The sequence below is a fragment of the Marmota flaviventris genome, chromosome 4 (assembly GCF_047511675.1).
Source record: "Marmota flaviventris isolate mMarFla1 chromosome 4, mMarFla1.hap1, whole genome shotgun sequence".
NCBI classification, from domain to species: domain Eukaryota; kingdom Metazoa; phylum Chordata; class Mammalia; order Rodentia; family Sciuridae; genus Marmota; species Marmota flaviventris.
Genome location: NC_092501.1, coordinates 15,522,693 through 15,537,038, shown reverse-complemented (window position 1 = coordinate 15,537,038; position 14,346 = coordinate 15,522,693). Strand labels below are relative to the sequence as shown.

The 14,346-nt window shown below is 43.4% G+C and overlaps 1 protein-coding gene across 6 annotated transcripts in view; it reads right to left on the bottom strand.

The window, feature by feature from the left end:
• Ablim1 (actin binding LIM protein 1) overlaps nt 1-14,346 on the bottom strand; it is a 279,926-nt gene that overhangs the window by 34,608 nt on the left and 230,972 nt on the right. For 5 of the 6 annotated variants that reach the window (XM_071610879.1, XM_071610880.1, XM_071610881.1 and 2 more), the window contains 2 exons: nt 13,322-13,380; nt 583-660 (listed from right to left, as the gene is read on the bottom strand). In XM_071610879.1, the coding sequence (XP_071466980.1) occupies nt 583-660; nt 13,322-13,380 (137 nt within the window). Of the gene's footprint in view, nt 1-582; nt 661-7,593; nt 7,639-10,604; nt 10,689-13,321; nt 13,381-14,346 lie in introns of all 6 variants that reach the window. The other variant, XM_071610882.1, reaches the window with a different exon arrangement.

Here is a 14,346-nt window from a genome sequence, read left to right as displayed (position 1 = left end):
CATCTAAAGCTTAAGAAAAATTATGTGCAGAATTTGTTAAATATAAAAATGTGTAAACCTGAAGAATAATTTTCTAATTTACTACAGGAAAGGAAGGAAATCTCAAACAGATGGTCAAGAAATTGGTTCCCAGATGGCTAAAACCAAGAACTGCCTATTTAATAAACTAAATATTTAAATATCTTTGATGTCAGAATTTAAGAATACTCAGCAACAGTGTTATAAAAATATATAATTAATCCCTATATATCTGTATGTAAGTTAGGTGTGACAATTTTAGAAGTCCAGGACTGGAGGAGACGCTCATTATAATTTGCAAGATCCGGGGTTTGATCCTCAGCACTGAAAAAATTTTTTTTAAGTCCATCATTTTGCAATCATCTTTTGATCTGATGACCACATACAAATTGAATCACCTGAAGGAAAATATGACCTGGAGGGCTGATGTACCAAGATGAACACTGGATCTCTAACAGAGATGAATCATTTTGCATTAGCTTCTGTTTTGGATTGTCCATTCTGCTATTTCAATCCCCAAACTTAGCTGCCCCACAAATGTCCCTTCTGGAAGCAGATACTTACATAGATAGTGTGACCTGGTGAGCCAGGGATGCTGGATCCTGGTCTGGAATAAATACTTTCTGAAGAGGTCCTGGTCGGCTGTAAAATAAATGGTGACTTGTGAGATTTCGGGCCATGGCGTCAGAATCAAGAAGGCCTGGGTCCCTAAGCTGTACTAAAACTAGTTAAAGGAGGAGAGATGTCGTATCTTTTCTTTGCAGATAAGGGAAAATACAACCTTGAAGGAAAGGGACATGTAGACTAGTTTTGAGACCTGGCACCGAAAGTGCATTGGGGGTCTTTCTCAGTGTCTTCCTCTTCTTGCTCCCCACAAAAACCTCTGGCTTTCTCATGCAGCACACTGCTCCCACGCTGCATGGCCACAATCCCAGCCCTGTCACCACCTTGGCTCCTCTGGACTATTGCAATGCCCCCCACTGTGGGCTTCCAGCTCTTGCCCTTGACTTCTTCAAATGCACTTGACACCCAGTGGATCTTTCAAAAGAGATTTATTTTATTTCTTTTAAAGAACATAATTTGAACTTCCAATATCCTGCTTTTGGCTTCAGCATCAACTCAGAATAAAACCACAACTCCCAGGGCCTCGCGATCACTCCGCTGCCTTCTCCTACCTTGTCACTCATCACCTGTCATCATTCACAGAAGCAGGAGCACCTCCCTGCCTAGGGGTTCTTATCCCCGATGCTCCCTCAGCCTGCAATGCTCTTACCCACAATCTGACTGGGTTGACTCTTTTTCCTCCTTCAAGCCTAAAGTCTTAAACATCACCTGCTCAGGGAGGCCCTCCCTGTTTTCCAGGCCAGAGTTCTCACAGTGCCATTCTTACTTTTTCCTTTGTGAATAAAAATTCCAATTGATACATTTATTGGTTTTGCTGCATCAGGTCTACCTCCCCCTTGACTTTGGTCATGCTCTCCACCCTCACACAGTTGTCACCACTGCATACATCCAATGCTTTGCACAGGTACACAGAAGGCATAAACATTTGTGGAGAGAATGAGCTCAAATTTATTTGCAGGCACCAACTCATGTCTCTTCCATGATTTGAGCCTAACACAGAGAACATCCTGAGCTTGAAGAAGGTAGAAGAAATAGGACCTCATCATAGGTACTTGAGAACCCTGAGGGTGTTGGTTATGCAGGCTGGACCCACGGGAAATGAATGAACTAGGGTTGAGAGCCTCCCCCCCTCTGCTTGGCATATTTTGGAAAGTTTTACACAGAAAACTAAGGTCCTGGTCTTGAGAGACTTCCTCATGTCTGTGCAGTTATTTTCTGGAGCGGATGACTTTAAGATCTACAATAGAATAGGACATTTCCCTTTGGCTCTATTCCTACCAATAAGTGACACCTTGAATATAGGTATAACTGAACCCAAAGGACTCCTAAGAGCACAGGTGCTGTGTCTCCAATTCACACCTGAAAAAAGGAGCGCAGACATAGCTGGCCACTTAAGGCAGGCATGGCTGGACTCATTCTCAAAGCCACACTCACAGGAGGGCTGTGCCCAGAGATATCTGACTGGGCGGTGGTGGGAGAAGTGTCACTATGCCCAGATGGAGGCATGCATCACTCAGCGCTTCCACGACCTGCCACATACAAGCGTTCTCCTCCAACTGTGATTGAAGCTACTATTTCCCAATCACAGGTGAATTTCAATATGAGAAAATTCTACATCAGAGCATGTTGGAAAAGAAAGGATCTGCGTTACACTAAAAGAATGTCCAGTTTCTAGATCCATTTCTCAATCAAACTACAGAAGCGGCATTACCCAAATATAACCCTCCTTTAAAATATTATTTTTAAAAAGTCTTTTTACTGAAAGTTGAAGTGACATCCCTCTCTGTGGGGTAATTAAATACAGGTAGTCCTTCAGGTTCAAGTAGCCAGGACTTAATATTTGCTAAACTTGGTATCAAATTAAAACCTCTTATTTAAGCAACAACACAGGAATAGCAGCCAGTGTTTATTGCCCAATTCCTATGTGGCAGGCCTGTGCTGAGCCTATACCAGCTTAACCGCATTAAATCTGCTCAGTGAGATGGGTTTTCACCCCATTTTACAGATGAGAAAGAGGTATGAGTGATCCAAGCTGTAGAGGTAGGAAGGGTTTGAGTTAGGATTTGAACCCAGCTAACTCCTGCACTTGATTTTTGTCTACATCATAAGGTGAGTGCACTCATGTATTTCCCAACACAGCTATGGAACAAAGAGGGTGAGGGTACTAAGCAACACGTTGACATCAGTAGCAGAAAAGAAGGAATGCTAACTGAAAATATGCTCATTGCCCTGTGGGCTCACTGCCTGAGCGCCCTGGAGTGGAGGTGGGTGGGAGAGGCGGGCTGCAGGGGTGACAGGTCTTCACTTACTGGGGTTGCTGGGACAAGGGCCTGTGTCCTTAACAAGCACCTGGACATTAACTGAAAAGCCAAATCACATGCTGAGCTTGGTGGTGTCTTGTATGTAACTCATCCCTGTTTTTGCCAAGAGTGGGCCAGGGACATCACTGCCATTTCCTGCGATAACACACCTGGGGACAGCTCTGAACTGCTTGGTGGCTCTTGTCCTGTCCATGATGATAGGAATAGAGTTGAAGACCAACCTGAGCATGGGTGGGGAAGGACCCTTATGCTGTCTCCCAGGGACAAAGAACTCCGCAGAGACAGGGCTCAGGACAAGCTAGCCTGTTCAAGCTGCGTTTCTCCCTCCTTCCTCCTCGGATTAGCAGAGTTTGTGAGTTATATAGGCTTTCTCCAAGGCATTCATCCTGTTTGGACTATGAATATTATTGGGCTAAAGGTTTTAAGGGATAATGAACAATTTGCAATTTCATCAAGTTTGATTCTTTAAACGTTTTCAGATCTGAATCACCTCCAATCTGCATGGGCCTGCCCCTGAGTTCTCTGATTCTGAAATAATCCAGACTTCTACAGTCAGTTTTCAAAGTCAATTCAGCTGGTCACCAAGCCTACCAAGGCTCTTAGAGTGACTGCTCTGCCCCTCGTATCTTTAGGCTAGTTAGTGTTTCCTGGAAAACGCTCAAGATGTTTCAGAGCTTCAGAAATGACCCTTGCATGGAACTTCCCACTCACCACTGTTTACTTTTGCTCCATCCTGACCCATCAAACTCTTTTATAAAATTTACTTCCTTAGACCTCCCGTTCATGGTCAAGTTACATTCTTACTTCCTATTCCTTACAATGGCCCTTCTTTGTCTTCCTGTCTGTAAGTAAGGGGATAAAACACAACTCTGCGTAGTGTAATATGGTGGAGTTAAAATCTGGTTCTGGAGTCAAATAATTAGCTCAAATCCAGGTTCCGCTAGCTGTGCAACATTATGGGAATTTTTCTTTCTTTTTTTTTTTTTTTTTTCCTTTTACCTTTCTTGAGTCCCAACTTCTTCATTTATAAAACAAACAGGGGAGAGAGTACCAGCGACAGCTGCTTCATAGTCTTAAACGAGATAGTACCTTCGAAGATCCAGCCAGGCGTGAAGCAAGTGATCAGCATTAGACTTGATTTCTTGGCCAATTAGTCTCAAATACCAAAGGGCACTGCCTGCATTTACTTCCTCAGGATGGAATATTCTTTTCAGATGTGAGCCACACTGACAAGGCCGCCCATAGTTCTCCATACCACCACGTTAGGCCTCCTTCCCCTCAGAACACAGATGTGTTCATAATTCCTAGTGTCTGGTGGCAGGAACTGACTGTACCTTCCCGTTCTTAGGAACCCTGAGAAGCGCTTCTGCACCCTCTCACAGATTGACTTCCTGCCTGGTCTCACTTCAGTAACTCATGCCCCTCCCGTGATGGCTGGCAGTGACCTTGCACAAGCCTGTCTTATCTGCCAGGACGGTTCTGCATCTGCTGCCTCCTGAACTGTGCTCCAGGGTTCAACAGCACAGTGGCCCTCCCTGCTTCCTGCCGGGGTCCCTAATGGCTCTGGGAGTGCATTTGCTCTCAGCTGGAGGTTAAAGGTCTTGCCTTTAAGAAGATAATAAATTACTTTTAAAAACTGAACAATTATCTTTGCAGTGTTTAATCTTAAATATTTAGAATTTTGAATTCAATAGGAAATACCTAAAATTCTGAACATATTGAATTTTAAATTAATATCTTATTTATTATTGAGTCCCTTTTATACTTCCAGCCATGTTTTCCCCCCTAATGGACACATGATTTGCTGTTATGACTAATAAATCTTCAAGAGGCAGAGAGCTCTCCTCTAACAGAGCAGACAAATCCACACACTGAAACTCATCTCAACCTTGAGGCACAGACTTCCTGATGCCCTGTCTTCCTCCCAAATCCCCCAGTTGTTTCTTATCATTTATTTAAGTCCAGCATCACCTCATTGAGCTGCAACAAAATTTTATAGATAATTCACATTTCCCTGTCTGATCCCTACATGCAATTACTTAACCTAAATTACCATTTCAACCCACTCAGTTATTCAGAGTAGCCACAGTGACCTGGTAATTATGAACTGAATTCACTAACTCAATGGGTTAGCAGCCTTTGTTTCTGGAACTCTCTACAGGAGTTTATGATGAACAAAATTCCTCTTGTCTCTGTATTACAAACATATAATAAATATGAAGAGGACTTCAAATAGTATCCCCAAAGGTATGTTCATTTCTAAGGAGAAAAGTAAATAGTAAGGTTTCCCAACTCTAAGCTGCTAAAAGCAAGTGGAGTGTGGCTTATTTCATTTGGCATGATAGTCTCCAGTTCCATCCACTTACCAGCATATGCCAATATTTCATTTTTCTTCATGGCTGAGTAAAACTCCATTGTGTATACATCCCAGATTTTCTTTATCCATTCATTTGTTGAAGATCACCTGGGCTGGTGATTTGGCTATTGTGAATTGTGCTGCTATAATATCTTATTGATATTAATATTAATGTGCCTATATCAGCGTAGCATGATGATTTTAGTTATTTTGGATACATACCAAGGAGTGGGACAGCTGTGTCATGGAGGTTCCATTCTTAGTCTTTTGAGGAATCTCCATTCTGCCTTCCAGAGTGGTGTACTAATTTGCAGTCCCACCAGCAATGTCTGAGTGTATCTTTCCCTTACATCCTCACCAGCATTTATTAATATTTGCATTCTTGATGACTGCCATTCTAACTGGAGTGAGGTAAAATCTCAATGTAGTTTTGATTTGCATTTCCCTGATTGCTAGGGAAGTTGAACATTTTTTCATATATTTTTTTAAATATTTATTTTTTAGTTGTAGGTGGACACAGTATTTTTATTTTATTTTTATGTGGTGCTGAGAATCGAACCCAGTGCCCCACACATGCTAAGGCAAGCGCTCTACCTCTGGGCCACAACCCCAGCCCCATTTTTTCATACATTTGTTGGCCATTTGTATTTCTTCCTTTGAGAAATGTCTGTCTAGTTCATGCTAAGTGAAATAAGACAGACTCAGAAATTTAAGGGCCAAATGTTTTCTCTCATATGCGGAAGCTAAAACAAAATAAAGGAGTGGGGGGAAATACCATGAAAGTAGAAGAAAGATCAGAGGAATAAAGGGGGGGCAGTTGAGGAGAATGGGAAAGGGGAGGGACAGCAGAATGAGGTTAACCAAATCATGCTGTGTGCATGTGTGTGTACCACGGTGAATTCCACCTTTATGTATTCCCATCAAATACAAATTTATAAAAACAATAAATAGATGGGGGAAGGCCAGGGGAGAGGGGGAGAGAAGGAGGAGGTACTAGGGACTGAAATGGAATAAATTTATTCCATATAAGTATATGTCAAAATGAACCTCACGCTTATGTATAGCTATAATGTGCTTATAAAAAATTAAGTAGATAAGTCCCTGAAGTCCAATCTCCATTTCAACAGGTTATTATATCTGACTGGTTTACTCATTAGCTACTGAGTTAAATAAAATTATTGAAATGTTCATTTAAAAGGAAAAAGCAAATGGAATTTGCTAACTTTCCTTTAAGCACTTTTTTTCTTGTAGAAAAAACCCAACTTGAAAGTACAGTTGGAGAAGCTCGGTTATTTCTTTGATGCCATCTTTGGCAACAACATCAACGCCCACAAAATGTGGGCTAGTAGGACAGAGAGGGCAAGGGGGACGGAGAGGGCACGGAGGACGGAAAGGGCACGGGGGATGGAGAGGGGATTGTTATAAGGCTGTGATCTCTCAAAGTATTTTGCCAGTGAATGAGGCAAATTGTTGAATCCCTATTTTGGCAACGGGAAGAAGAAAGGAGCATTCCCTAACAGGCTTCTAAGAGCACAGAGCTGTCCCACTCAAGCCCACAAAGATGGGGTCTGTGTGCTCACCATTGATTTCCCCAGCACACCTTCCCATATTCACCGTTCACAAGATTTTTAATTTACTTAAAAAATAACAAAGAAAGACCTCACTGGAAGACTAGCAGTTCATTTAAAAGGGAAGGGGAATAAAAGGTGTGTTGGGGGGACATTTAATCAATAGTGAGATGCTTGGAAAAGCACACCTTTTTGCTTTCTTCAGGAAATCCTTTAAAAGCCTCAGTTGACCCACACTCCCGTCCCCACCCCAAGCTTTGCCTTGGTTCATCTGCCTGACCATTTGGGAGGCACCGTCACTGTCACCAGGAGAAGATGAATGGAGGAGAGCTCCTGATGTTTCCCGCCAGCTGACACCTCTCTTCAAACGCTGACCATTCAAAGCACTTACCAGAGCTCTGCCTGTTGAGGACGTGGAGAAATGACATTTTTCATGTACCTTCCAAGTTGGGCCATGATGCCCACAGGCCCCCAGGACAGTACTGAGAGGCTCTCTGATACCCCTGTACCCTCCCCGTCCAAGAGGAGCAGAGAGGCAACAACCACTAATCGCATCTGTCCGCTGCCAGGCTCTAAGAAGTCTAAGAGGGCCACAGAGACTACAGGCAATGGCGGCCAGATCAGAATGATCTCGGAGCGCCTATGGAACAACTATAGGTATAAGATGACTGGCACCTGATCCTAGTACTGTTGATGCTGACGGTACCTGACTTGGGCTTTGGTTGGTGTTCAGACGGGGTGGTGCCAACTGCTGCAGAAGAAGGGACACTTTTAACATCTGCACACATTGAATGTAAGTCAGGGTGAAAGTAACTCCTTTGGAGTGTTTGGAGAGGAGGCGGAGGGGGCTAGGACACAGCTGCACAAATGTCACCAGCCTTTACCATGGCTGAGAGGCCTGGATGTCTTCCTAGCACATAACACCTAACATAACACTTAACACCTCTGTGTCTGACTGTGTTGCAATGACCCCCAGAGGGGATGAGATCCCCAGGCCTATGGACAAAGAAAGCAGGATGTGCTGTGGTGACATTGTAGTGACAGTGAGAGTCCACAACATTATTTCCTTGTCCTAGATGTACATAAAGTTTTTCATCATAAAATCATATCATGGCTTTAAAAAAATAAAAACATATACATGGTATTTGTTTTGGTTCTAGATTTTCAAGAATGTACATTGTAATAAGTGAATGTTAGTTTCACAAGAAAAAAAAAAAACTCATGCCCATTTTGTAAGTTAGTCAATTCATGCTTTTAGCCTTCAAAGTACAGCAAAGAAACTCCTTTTTAAAACAAAAGCAAGTGACCCTTTCTGGGTTATTACAGCTTGGTCCTGGGAGTACCATGCACTTTGCCTACAATGAATTAGAAATGCTCAGAACTGAGTTTTACCTATAGACAAAAGTCATTGCTATTCACATAAAATTCCTCCAAAGAAGTAAAACCAGAATATGTTCTTTCATCTTTTTTCTTTTACCTCTAATTCGAAGGAAAGGAAGGAGTGATTTCTTAATGTAAATAATCAAACAACTTTTTTCCTTATAAATATAACTTTCCTCTGCGACAAAACCAGGACTTATTTCTGGGGCACAGAGTACTGGCTGTCCCTACAAGGACAAGCTCACCTAATAGCTAAGGGGGCTTTGTTACGTGGTGAAAATGAGCTGCTGTGTAGGTCAAAGCACTCGAAAGATGGAAACAACCGTGACTTGAGAGAGGTGTCCCTTGGAGTGTTCAGGCTTCTTAAAGGTCCTGGGGAGCCACCCTGCTGGCAGAGGGGAAGGGAGGCCCTGCCAGGTCCCAGGCTGTTTACAGTGTTCTGTGATAGGGCTAAGTTGACTTCACTGATATTTACGGCTGGTTAATGGGAATCAGATGTTCCTTTTGAACAACAGGATAGGAAGGGAGAAGTTATTAGAAACAGATATTCACGTTCTCTCTCTTAAACCTAAGGGTCTAGAGCAGACCAAAAAAAAAAAAAAAAAAAAAAAATCACACTTCATGGTATTTTTCTTCAAGTCATGAAAATGTACCACTTGGCCATAGTCTTAGGCCAAGAAAATATGAAACTACTTGAATTAAGAATATACTATTGGAGGCGGGGGAACTATTGAAAATGCAACTTCCTTCCAAGTAGAGGCATTAAGTCTGAGCAGGGCTCCTCACAGTGGGGTTCATTATGAGCCGCTCCTTTGGATTCAGAAGCCTTTCATTTTGTTGTGTGTGGGAACTCTGTCTTGCCATTGGGGCTGAGCCTTAAAATAGAAAGAAGGTCCCGCACAAGTCCAAGTCGGAACCTGGTACCATGGGCACTGCAAAGCCCCCAATGCCTGGAGTCAGAGAACCAGAGTCTACAGTCTCTGCAGCCATCGGCCGGTGCAGCCTTGGGCACGCTGCTCCATCAGCGTTATTCTGCAGGGGGAGGAACTCGGAGGCTCAGCTCCATGAGGTTTCTTTCCACTATAAAATTCTATACTTCATATGAACATGAATCGTAATAAAATCAGATAGAAGCTCAATTCTTCCTTAGTGCAGTTCTGGAAGTCACAGGACAAAGCCCTGACAGGAGTACTGGGCTGAGTCCCAAACTGTCACCAGGGCTGTGGAATGGGTTTCGTCTGGGCCAGCGTGGGAAAGTGGAAAGTCACTTGCAATTTCCCAGGCCTGACTTCTCAGGAACCCTAGAGAAAGTGAGTCTGGGCAGCAACATGGTCTCCTGCCTTGCTGCTCCTGTGGAAGACAGAGTCCCTCACTGCTCCAGGAAGGCACACAAGGCAGGCCACACTCTTCTTCCTTATGCTCAGCAGTGGTCCTCCAAGAGGGCCCTTGCGAGCACTTAGGGCTCTCCTCTTCCTGGTATCCTAGGTCTCTCTCTCACTGGCCCCTTGCAGTAAAAAGAAAATGACTATGGGCTCCCAGAAACCTGAGATCCAATCCTAGCTTTTCTACTTATCAGTGGGGAAACTTGGAGAAGTTCTTTAACTGTGAGAGGCCTCAGTCTCAGTCTCTGCATCTGTAAAATGGGATTAAGATTAACAACCTCCACAGGAACTACTAGGAGAGCAAATGAGAATCTAGATGGATACCCCAGTCTCCACAGATGGGGGCCCACTCTCCCTTCACAAATCCATTCTTGATCCAATCCACTCCCTCCCAGCATGGCTTTCCCCTGCTCGAAGCTTTTGGGTTCTCATTGGGCCTGTTCCTTTCTCCTCATCTCCACCTGTTCCAATCCTCTCCAGCCTCCAGAATTCAACCTAAAGACTGCATCTCTCAGGAAGTGTCCCTGGAGACCATGGCCTCATCTGACATCCCAGAGAATGTGGCGTTTGAGATCCAGGACTTGTGACATGTTTCCGCCCCATTTTATCATGACTTGTCTCTTTTCCCCTACGAGGCTAGATGTACAGCATCCAGGCTGGCACTGCACCCGGGAGTGTGGCTGATATTTGTTCCTTGAACAAATATGGGGTGCAGGATCAAACGGCAGCTTTCTGTGCACCAGCTTTAATGGAGATGACACTTTAGCCACTGCTCTGAAGGAAAGCACCAATCAGAGAGAACAGCCCAGGTCAGAGCGTGAGGCACACTCGGGTGAGGGCAGCATTGACTTCTGCAGGAGGGGACAAGTTACGTGAGAAAGGCAGCCACAGAAAGCAACAGAGAAGCCTAGGCCCACGGCAGCGGCTCCCAGCTACGGCCAGACACAGCGCCAACCTGCAGAGATGGAGTCCGTCCTGTGCGGCGAATCAGACTTTTGGGATAAAAGAAATCAGAGGAAGAGCGGTAGATGTTTGGTGGCTGCCATGAAACATGAGAAAAGGGAAGAATAAACAACAAGAACCCCTTATTCTGAAACCCTAGAAAACAAAAAAGCTGAGAGGAAACCAATTTGATAGCAACAGCAAGTGACATCACTTCCATTGATGTACATGTGCCATTTGGGGGGTCAGTTTGGGGCCCAAGTTTAAAGCATATTAACTGGTCTTGAAATTACAATATACTTATCTACATCCACCCCCCTTTCCATTTAGTTTGGCTCGATGTGCTTACGGTATATGAAGCCAACCAAGAGGCGGTCATCAGATTCTGTTCTTACAAACGCCCCATGAGGTCTTCAATGACAAGAATGTGGATTACTTGGGAGGGCTGCTGAAAGATCCTTAAAACATTTTCATTTTGCTATGGAGACTGCTCTGATGTGACATGTGGTGAAAGGCCTAGGAACCTTGGCTGGGGATTTGTGATGTGTGGAAACACCCTCAAGAGAGTGCAAGATTCCATCTTCTCTTCAGACTCTGCTCGCCTCTAAGCCCTACCAACACCCCTGGGCCCTAAATCTGGGCACCCTCAGACCCCTTCCCCAGGGGTGCCCTCCTCCTCACTACTGGGCTTCCCAAGGACAGTCAGCCAGAGTGCTGACCTGGCCTCCCGAGTAGTGGATGCCAGGTTCAGGAGGAGAGTGCTGGAATTCTCTGGAAAGCTCACTGAGGGAACAAAACAAGAGCTCCTTTTGGCCAGAATGAAATATTTCACTAGTTGTTTTCATAAGCGTCTCCAGAGAGTTTCATGGAGATGTGAATCTTTATTTATTTATTATCATTTTAGGAACATCAGTCCCAAACTCAAGTTATCTTTATAGAAAAAAAGATGCACATTCCATTCAGTCTGGTCTCATTAGCACGCCTCAATTTGTCCCTGGCCCCCTAGCCAAAGATTTCATCAGGGATCAAGTAAAAATGACTATTCAAAAAACTAAAAGCAACCCTGTAGAGAATGGAAGATGTGCTGGCTCCCTGGGTGGTTTCTGGGCAGCAGCCTCAGCTATGTTGTGAATGGTACATTCTTGGGGCAAAAGTGACAGTAAGTACTGTCCTTAGTGTTCTCCTCTATTATGAAGATAATTCATTTTCCAAGCATGCATGGTTCCTCTAAAGTCCCTCGCCAGTCTGGTGACAACATTCAAGAGAAATCCTGTGTGCTCAAGTTGAAGTTGTGTGTCAGGAAACAGAACAGAACATCTGGGCATTTGTGGGCAAATCCCTCCCCTGCTCACATTTTTTTTTTTTTTTTTGTAGTTGGAAACAATACCTTTATTTTATTTATTTATTTTCATGTGGTGCTGAGGACTGAACCCATGGCCTTGTGTGTGCTAGGCAAGGGCTCTACTGCTGAGCCACAACCCCAGCCCCTGCTCATTCTTACCTTTATTCAATTATACTAAGAAAATTTTTCTTTTAACTTCTACTTAAAATCTGCTCATAATAACTGTGAATTCTAAGAGTACTACTTTTGTTCAGGGTTACAGGCAAGGGACAAGTTTCTAAAATATCCAAATGGCAAAGTGTCTCTATCTGATACACAGATGACATCTGAGGAAGAAAAAGAGAGAGAGAGAAATAAAAGCAAAGGGGAGAAAGCTCCTATGCATATGTCTGTTGCAATGAAGAGAATAAATAAAAGGCACCAGAAAATAAGAGCTGCGATTACTCAGGTGGCAAGCAAAGGGATCTGAAATCTGAGAACCATTTCTCAGAAGCCTAGTCATCCCTTCACAAGTCACACGTTGGTGACCAGGTCCCACGGGTGAACCATGGCTCTGCTGGAATTACACACGTCATGTAACACAGGCCTGCTCAGGGCAGATAAGAAAGCATTCCACATATTGGAGTTTGGCCTCCAAAATAAATCCAGATCATTCTTTTCCTTGAGATAGCAAATGCTGTGAGGTCACGCTCCCGTTTTTCCATTGTACCCTCAAGTTAGCTAAACTGAGGGACTGAGATTCAGTCTGATTATTGCTCTGGGGGAAAAACAAACAACAAAACAAAAACCTTCATAGACCAGATGAAAAACCAGGGACGTGTGATCAGGATCCAGATTACAATCACAACGTGACAATGGTATTTGCTTCTGAAACATAAAATACTGTCATCTGGAGGAGTTCTGAATATTGACCAACCTGCATGTCTGAGCTCATCATTGTTTTCCCCTAAGATTTTATCTGACAAGTCATCAATTTGGAGCTGGAGGTTGCTCCAGTGAGTTTGGATTTGAGAGCAATGGATGGAAGCAGGGCATCACGGGCTCAGTACAAAGCCATCTTGCAGGAAGGTCACCAGATGTTGGCTTTAGAATCGGGTGAATTATTTTTTCCCCATCTGCATGGACTTTTGCTTGAATGCCTTAAGCTGACCAGAAAGGCAGGGCTTACTTTATCCAACACAAGCATGTGGAGTAAAAATCACAACAATAAATTTAAGGCAAAAAAGAACCCCCTGAGCTGGCCAAAAGGCCTTTGAACTTGGTTTACTATGAGAAAAAACAAATCAGTAAAAAGTAATTTCACCCCAACCCTTGCCCCAAGAATTTGTGACTATGAAACCTGTGGCCTCCAAATGCACCTGGCATTATGGTTCTAATGGTTTCCTTACCCGCAGTTTTTCCTCTGTCTTGGTAGATTGCTTACAGTCGGGATGCCAAACGGTGGACCCTGGAAAGACATGAAGCACCGCTCAGAGTAAAGGAAATGGAGAGAAGCCTCAGTCCTAGTGAACTGAGCTTCTGAGAGTGGCTCATATTCCTCTTTCCCTGTCATAGGAGAGTGTTAGGGCCCCATGCCCAGGTGGCTTATGACACTGAAGTCAAACAACTCCAACCCCTAGGTGAGGTTTCCTCATCTGGCCCAAGCTTGCTCATAAAGGTCATAGTTCTAGATCACAAGAATGGTTTAATGCAAGAGGCATTTTAGCTCTTGATAGGTCTATTTAGTTTTTCTCTTTAAATCATATTATTATCCTTTAAAAGTAAAGTCTGAGTGCTTGCTACATGCTGCACTTAATTTCAGATATATAAGCCATGTTGACAGAACATCAAAACAATCAAGCTATTAGGTAGTCTATATCCAGAATATTCTGGCTATAGATAGTTTGTATATAGAAGATCCAGAAGTAAAACTCACTAAATTCTCATTGACCCAATTCTATAGTCACCTATCCTGAAGCAGGAAATTAAAATAACTGACAGCCAGGTTAAAATTACATTATGAATCCTGCAACCGCTTAATTAACTTTTTTTTTAAAGTTTCGGTTTTAAACTAGTCACACAACTATTTTGGTGTTATTTCTTATACCTGGATCAATAGTTTCTCAGACTATGAAGTACTTTCATGGGTAGAACCCACAGCACAGAATTAAGCAAAACACTTACCTCTTAAAGAAAGCTCTTATCTCCAGAATCCAGGGCCTGACATATGATTGTATAGACCATACATGTACTATATAAGTATGGGCCATTTATACCACTATGCAAGTTCCACGTCCACCTAAGAGTTTGTTCAGATATCGGGAGCAGCAGAAGAGTCTGAGTACTTAAAAAACCCAAGTCAATCTTTTTCTAAGTGGAAAGTAGTGAGAAATTGACACACATAACAGTCTCAGCAGGAACATCAATCTTTCTG